Consider the following 7,568-nt stretch of genomic DNA (forward strand, 5'->3'; position numbering starts at 1 on the left):
AAAGGCAACATGATTTCCAATAGTATAAAAGGGTATGTACTGGGTCCACAACCACTGCTATTTTATACATAAACATACATGTCTCTCTATATATCATGCACAAATGGTAGTTTGTTCTGCTTTCTTTTCTCACATCATTTATTTTGGAGATTGTTTCATATTTGCACACATCTACCTCATTCTTTAATGTCTGCAATGTTACATGATATAGACTTGCTGAAACTTATTGCCTTATTGAAGTACTTCTAATTTCAGTGTTTAAAACATGCTGTTATATTTTTGTACATCTAGCTTTGCCCAGTTGTATGTGTAAACTATATGTGTAGGATAAACTCCTAGATATGGACAGCTGGAACAAAGGATATGTGACTTTGTGGTTTTCATAGATTTTTCCAAACTGTACTGAAAAGAGGCTGGAACTATAGGCATGCACCCTGGCTACAAACAAAGTTTCTCCAGTTATTCTTGGGCAACTGATCTTAAGACCCTATGCTTGCTCTTGAATTGCCTAAAATATTAGTTTCTCATCAATTTCTCCCAGGCCACAGCTCATCTGGGGCCTGGTGGAATATGGGGGTTGCTTCAGCCTGTCCCCTGACTGACATTTCCTCCTTACCCTTTCTGAATCTGGCTAGGACACAGAGTTGCAGAGGAAGCTAGACCATGAGATCCGGATGAGAGAAGGGGCCTGTAAGCTGTTGGCAGCCTGTTCCCAGCGAGAACAGGCTCTGGAAGCCACCAAGAGCCTGCTTGTGTGCAATAGCCGCATCCTCAGCTACATGGGCGAGCTACAGCGGCGCAAAGAGGCACAGGTGCTGGGGAAGACAGGCCGGCGGTAAGCAAAGGGAAGGCATGGCCTCAATGGGACCAGGAGCTCCTGTGGGTGGTGGTGGTGCAGCATGTGCATATATGGAATGTGGACCACCCTGAAGAAGATGTCCCAGTGAAGCCTTGTCCAGGGCCTGGAGAAGACACTGGTGTTTTACCACCTCAGTGTATTGCCCAGAGGTGCACTAGTGACTCAGGAAAGCCAGTGTGAAATGCTGGCAGCCTGAGGGGTAGTAGGTAATACAAAAACACTAATTTGCTAAGCCCTGCCTGTGATACAGAGAGTCCATCTGTTTGGCTTTTAGAAAACTAAATTTTCTCAAAGCCAGTTCACCAAATGGTCAGTTTACCACAAATTGACAATAGTTTGTTATATCTGGGGTTCACCATGAGAGAAAGAGATTGGGAAAGGAAATAATAAAGAACCATTTAAAGGGAAGCCTAACCCACTTAAGTTAGATCATGCATTCTAAAGGGCTCAGCTTCTGGATGTAAAACACAAGCTACACTGACATTAGACTGTTGATTAGATACCTCTATGGTGAAATAGTTGAAGTGATGCTGTGGTAAGACCAAAATGTGGGAGAATTTGGCAAATTGATCATTAGAAGATTGGCCATTTTGGTAAATTGGTCACTTGGAGAACTGGCTTCTCCATGTGTCTCTGACAGTGGTCTGCTTGCACCATTGTGGCTGATGGGGAGATAGTCCTAGCCCTTCACTGGCATGGTGCCCATCTCAGCCATGAAGGCTAGTACAAGGCAAAGCTGCCAGGAGCTCATCCATGAAGCCACTAAGAGAAGGCAGAAAACTCACTGTACAGTTGGAGGAAGGCTAGAGGAAGGGCAGGCAGGCAAGGGGGAAGCCTTGCCTGTGAGTGTGCGGCCTCCTGAGGGATGGCTGTCAACAGGCTCTGTCCTGCCTCAGTCCCCACACAGCCTAGGTAGTGTGATTTCAGGTTTACCCCAAGTCCCTGGCAGCTAAACACATTGCTATTAGTGCCACATCATTTAGCTTAAGGGCCTGCTAAGTCAATAATTACATTAGTGGCATTATGAATAAGTACAAATAAACTGTCACTTGAGGAAAGAGAGACATGCTTGATGAGAGTCCTGATGATGGGTGGGGAGGTAAGGAAGGTGGGGCCTTTCAGTAGGGGACTACAGAACTTGGCAGGGTACGGCACATCTGGCCAGAGGAAAAAAAGAACAAATGTTCCCTTTGGGTTCTTTTTTTTTGTTTTTGAGACAGAGTCTCACTCTGTACCCTGGATAAAGCATTGTGGCATGATAGCTCACAGACTCCCAGGCTAAAGAGATCCTCTTGCCTTAGCCTCCTGAGTATCTGTGAGTACAGGTGCCCACCATAATGCCCAGCTAGTTTTTTCTATTTTTAGTAGAGACAGAGTCTCTTGCTCAGGTTGGTTTCAAACTCCTGAGTTCAAACCATTCACTCACGTTGGCCTCCCAGAGTGCTAGGATTACAGACCACTGTGCCTGGCTACCTTCTAATGTTTTGTTCCTTTCATCACACAAAATTATTTTCTGATTGACCCAGTACCCTCTTATTTCAAAGAGCTGATGAGATAGTACAAATCAGCAGCCTCCCTATTGTTAAAAAGGAAAGGCTGCAAACCCCTCCAAGCCCAGGGTTGAATAGAGGAGAGCCCCTGATAGCCTCTCTGTGGGCACCTGTCCTAAAGCCCCATTTGTCTCTTGTAGGGGTCTGAAGAGGTAGTCAGGGTGGGTTCTTGAGAGGGCAGCAGCCCTGAGCTTACATATTGTGAGGCTCAAGTGTCCCCAAGCCTGGCAAACTCCTGGGTGCAATGGACAATTCTCACTCACAGTCCCTCAGCCTTGTCGTCAGCCTGGGGACCTGGGGGCTGAGATCCTGGGACCAAGAGGATCCTAGAATCCTTGGGAATCAGAGCAAAGGGGAATAGTATCATGAGGTCAGGCCAGGACATTGTGCCTTATCTACAGGCCTTCGGACAGCAGCCCACTTGCTGAGCGCTCTCCCTGCCGAGGCCGCGTCTGCATCTCTGGTAAGCACAGCCACCCCAGCTGCTGGCACCCCTGACCCTACCACACAACCTCCTGCCCCATCTTAACATTTATTCCTACTCTTCTGCCTCTTAGACCTCCGGATTCCACTCATGTGGAAGGACACAGAATATTTTAAGAACAAAGGTGGTGAGTTCCACACACCCTGAGACAAATTCAGAGACGTGACCCTGAGGTAGGAGGCTCTTGTGAAGCACAGTTTTATCAATTTTGTTCTCTTTGTCCCCAGACTTGCATCGCTGGGCTGTGTTCCTGCTGTTGCAGCTAGGGGAATGCATTCAGGATACAGAGATGATCCTGGTGGACAGGACACTAACGGACATCTCCTTTCAGAACAATGTGCTCTTGTGAGTGCTTCGTGCCTATTCTAGTGGTGAAGAAGAGAGGGAGGAAGGGAGATGGATGCCTGCCCTTCTCTATGGAGCTGTCTATACTTAGACTACCCATATTCTCCACCCTCAGTGCCTCTGCAGACTTCCCCATGACCACTGTACTCTCCTTCTTTCTTCCACTAGCACTGAGGTGGGGCCAGACTTTGAACTACGGTTGGAGCTATATGGGGCCTGTGTGGAAGAGGAGGGTGCGCTGGCTGGCACCCCCAAGAGGCTTGCCACCAAACTCAGCAGCTCCCTGGGCCGCTCCTCAGGGAGGCGTGTCAGGGCATCGCTGGACAGTGCAGGGGGTTCAGGAAGCAGCCCCATCTTGCTCCCTACCCCAGCTGTGGGGTAAGGCCTTGCCCTCCCCCACTACCCTCAGCTGCCTGTACCCTGCCCACAGGTGATCTTTGAACTGTGTTGAGCATGCAGAACCCATTTTGCACTGCTGCCAGGATGTGCAGATATGAATGAGCAGTAGCCACATATCTGGAAGGCACTTGGCCTGTACTCCAAACCAGTCCAGACCAGTGGAAGGCAAGGAGAGTTAGGCTTTGGATTCATAACTTTTCAGCAGCAGCAAATATATATTATATGGATAGAACACAGTTCCTTACTTGGAATAGGGTAGTCTGGAACCCCTGGTGCTGATGGGTACCTGGAAACGCCTTATAGAATTACTTGCGACTCTTAAGGAGCAATTTGAGAACCACTGGGGTAAGGACTGAATATTGACTTTGGACACAGGCATGGGTTCAAATTCTAGCTTAATGGCTATAAATTATGAGCAAAGTTTTTTTTTTTTTTGATATAGAATCTCACTATTTCACCCTTGGTAGAGTGCCTTGGTGTCATAGCTCACAGCAACCTCAAACTCTTAGGCTTAAGTGATTCTCTTGCCTCAGCCTCCTGAATAAACTGGGACTACAGGCGCTTGCTATAACGCCTGGCTTTTTGTTGTTGTAGTTGTCATTGTTTGTTTAGCAGGCCCGGGCTGGGTTCGAATCCACCAGCCCCAGTCTATGTGGCCAGCACCCTAACCACTGAGCTATGGGCCCCGAGCCAATGAGCAAGTTTCTTAACCTAAGCCTCAAGTTGCCTTATCTAAAAAATGCCACTGCTTTATCACGTGTCTTTTCTAAAAATAAAAAAATTAATAATTTAAAAAAGAAAGCCACCAGTCTCACCAGGCTGTTGTGGGAATACAGTGGGATAACACATATAAAGCACAGACCCTGGAACTTAGCAGGAGCTCAGTAAATGCTTGTTTTTAACCCCTATTGGGAAGGCAAGCTGGTTTTCTGTGGAGGCAGATTGAATAATGAAAGCAGACCTGCTCAGCCCTTACAATTCCTGCTGCCTAACATGGCCCCCATTCAGCTGATGGCCCTCCTGTTTCTCCTTTAGTGGTCCTCGTTACCACCTCTTGGCTCACACCACACTCACCCTGGCAGCAGTGCAAGATGGGTTTCGCACACATGACCTCACCCTTGCCAGTCATGGTGAGTATGTGCATGTGTGGGGGACACACACATGTGATGGTGAGAAGAGGGGCTGTGGGACAATATCCATCTCATTCCCCACCCTCACCCTGCACTTTTTCCTCCCCTAGAGGAGAACCCTGCCTGGCTGCCCCTTTATGGTAGCGTGTGTTGCCGCCTGGCGGCTCAGCCTCTCTGCATGACTCAGCCTACTGCAAGTGGTACCCTTAGGGTACAGGTGAGGGGGCCCTGGGGAGTGGAAGGGAAAAGGTAGAGGACAGCTAAATCACCTAATAGAACGATTAAAAATTCAAGAACTGGGTGGAAGGGGTTATGGTAAGACAAGGGGAGCAATGGGCAGGAGGGTGGGCAAAGAGAGCAAGTTCTCGGAGGGGGTGGCTAAGAGGGGTGTTGGGGGTATGACTCCCCCAGGAAACATTGAGTCATTTATGCAGCAAGCTGGGGAGATGCAGAACTGGGCACGAGTACATGGAGTACTGAAAGGCACAAACCTCTGCTGCTACCGCCAACGTGAGGATGCAGACACTGGGGAAGAGCCACTGTTCACTATTGCCATCAACAAGGTGATGGGCCCCTTGGTGATGAGGCTTGGGCCTGGAAGCCTCTCCTTCAGGTCCTAAGAGGGTGGGTGCAGACCTCAGAGAGATGCAAGTGGAGTTTTGCTTCTAACAGCAGCACAACCAGCTTCGGGGCCAGGGGCACTGGACCATGTTTGCCCATAGTATCACTGAAAAGGATCATCCCATTCACGCACCATGCTCAGTCTCTGCCAAGTCTCAGAGAGGGTTCTAACACCAGTTTAGGACTTTTCATCCTCCTTTCCCCTCAGATTCCAATTTGGATCTATTTTACCACTTCCTTTTTTTCAATAGGTTCAATTGCCCTTCTTTTGTTTTCCTGACTACTTTTTTGAAGTTCTAGACATCTTTGTCATCAGCACTCTTGCCCACCTTGCCCACCTCTTGCCCATCAGCACTCTTGCCCATGAGGAGGGCAAGAGATTGCCTTGCTCAATCTCTCTTTCCTTGTCTCAGTCTGCTCCTCCTTCCCTGACTCAGGACTGTCAGTCTCATCCCCTCCCTTCCCACTCCAGAATCAGTAGGAGGCAAATGAGAGGGCTCAGCAAAGACCCCGTAAGTCCTTCCTTCCAAGGCAGGGGTGAGCAGAGCTGCTTGGTGTCACTGCCAACTTCCAAAGACCAAGCTGGAGGTGGAAGACCTTTTCTTTTTCCTGCAGGACACTCGAGTCCGGGCCGGAGAACTGAACAAAGTCCCAGGACAACCCTTTACCCTAAGTGTCAGTAACCGGTATGGGGATGATGAAGTGACACACATCCTTCAGACACAGAGTCGGGAAGCCCTGCAAAGCTGGATGGAGGCTCTGTGGCAGCTTTTCTTTGACATGAGTAAGAGAGAAGGGGGCTGGGATGAACCTTTGAGACTGGGGTTTGTTATTTTTACCAAAGACCTCTATTTCAAGATTGGAAGGGAATATAGCAAGAAAGAGGCCAGCTGGCACTCTCTTCCAATCAGTGCTCTTCCTCTAGGCCAGTGGAAGCAGTGCTGTGATGAAATCATGAAAATTGAAATTCCTGCTCCCCGGAAACCACCCCAAGCATTGGCCAAGCAGGGATCCTTGTACCATGAAATGGGTGAGTGAAGCAAAAAGTGTTCTTAAGGAACCTGGTGGGAAGTAGGATTGGGGTGCTTTAAGGGAAGCCAGGTATTGGAAACAGAGAGAAAGCATACTTTGGGCTAAGGCAGATGTTAGAGACCATGTATCACCTAGTTCTGCTATATTCCTTTCTCCTCCGCAATTCTTATTAGAATCATCTCCACCAAAGTTCAAAACAAAACCCCCAAAGAGCCGGGTTCATTTCATGGATTTCTTTCCTAATTTCTTTTTTTCTGTTTCCCTTTCTGCATGCGGATTCCTGTCTCTTCCTCTGATCCCTCACTTGCCTGGCACCGCTTTTATTTTTCTCTTTTTTCTTGGTTTCTTCACCTACTTCTGCTCTCCTCCCCATCCACCTGTACCCTGTATCCCAGTCTTATCAGAGCCTATGGCCCCGGGGAACTCAGGTGAGGGACTGCTCCTGCAGGATAATGCAATCTCAGCTGAAATCCAGGCTTTGCTTTCCTCTTATTACAGTGACAGGTGATAGTCAGGGCTGGGTAGGTCTGGGGCCTGAACTCTGACTAGCCCCCTCCCCTCGACCCCTTCCTGGTGCCACAGCTATTGAGCCACTGGATGACATCGCAGCGGTGACAGACATCCTGGCTCAGCGGGAGGGATCAAGGCTGGAGACACCCCCACCCTGGCTAACAATGTTTACAGACCAGCCTGCCCTGCCTAACCCCTGCTCGCCTGCCTCAGTGGCACCAGCCTCAGCCTGGACCCATCCTCTGTCCTGGGGGCGACCCCGAACCTTTTCCCTGGATGCTGTGTCCCCAGACCATTCCCCTGGGGCTTCTCGCTCGGTTGCCCCTCTCCCTGTGCAGCAATCCCCACAGTCCAGAAGCTTCTGCAGCAAAGGCCTAGCCCGCACCTGGCTCCAGTCACCAGTGTGAGATAGAAAGGTCCTGGCAACAGGATCTTGCCAGAAGAGAAAATGACTTATGTGCAACTGGGCTCCGGATACGGCACCATCTGTAGCAAGTTGGCCAGCTTGGCCTCCTCTTCCTGTGCTGGACTGGGGATAGGCTGGGGAGGGGTGCAAAAGCTCCTCTTAAGATGTGTTTGCCGGCTCGGTGCCTGTAGCTCAACTGGCTAAGGCGCCAGCCATGTACACCTAAGGTGGC

General features: G+C 49.4%; 1 protein-coding gene across 2 annotated transcripts in view; it reads left to right on the forward strand.

The window, feature by feature from the left end:
* Window positions 1-7,511, forward strand: part of RTKN (rhotekin) — a 16,334-nt gene extending 8,823 nt beyond the window's left edge. For both annotated transcript variants that reach the window (XM_023515293.1, XM_023515294.1), the window contains exons 2-12: window positions 636-835; window positions 2,811-2,872; window positions 2,967-3,020; window positions 3,121-3,238; window positions 3,407-3,616; window positions 4,673-4,767; window positions 4,878-4,984; window positions 5,202-5,330; window positions 6,004-6,172; window positions 6,314-6,418; window positions 7,003-7,511. In XM_023515293.1, the coding sequence (XP_023371061.1) occupies window positions 636-835; window positions 2,811-2,872; window positions 2,967-3,020; window positions 3,121-3,238; window positions 3,407-3,616; window positions 4,673-4,767; window positions 4,878-4,984; window positions 5,202-5,330; window positions 6,004-6,172; window positions 6,314-6,418; window positions 7,003-7,337 (1,584 nt within the window). In that variant the 3' untranslated portion in view covers window positions 7,338-7,511. The remainder of the gene's footprint in view (window positions 1-635; window positions 836-2,810; window positions 2,873-2,966; window positions 3,021-3,120; window positions 3,239-3,406; window positions 3,617-4,672; window positions 4,768-4,877; window positions 4,985-5,201; window positions 5,331-6,003; window positions 6,173-6,313; window positions 6,419-7,002) is intronic.
* The last annotated feature ends 57 nt before the right edge of the window (window positions 7,512-7,568 follow it).

Source organism: Otolemur garnettii, unplaced genomic scaffold (genome assembly GCF_000181295.1).
Source record: "Otolemur garnettii isolate 467f Iridium unplaced genomic scaffold, OtoGar3 scaffold00068, whole genome shotgun sequence".
Lineage (NCBI taxonomy): Eukaryota > Metazoa > Chordata > Mammalia > Primates > Galagidae > Otolemur > Otolemur garnettii.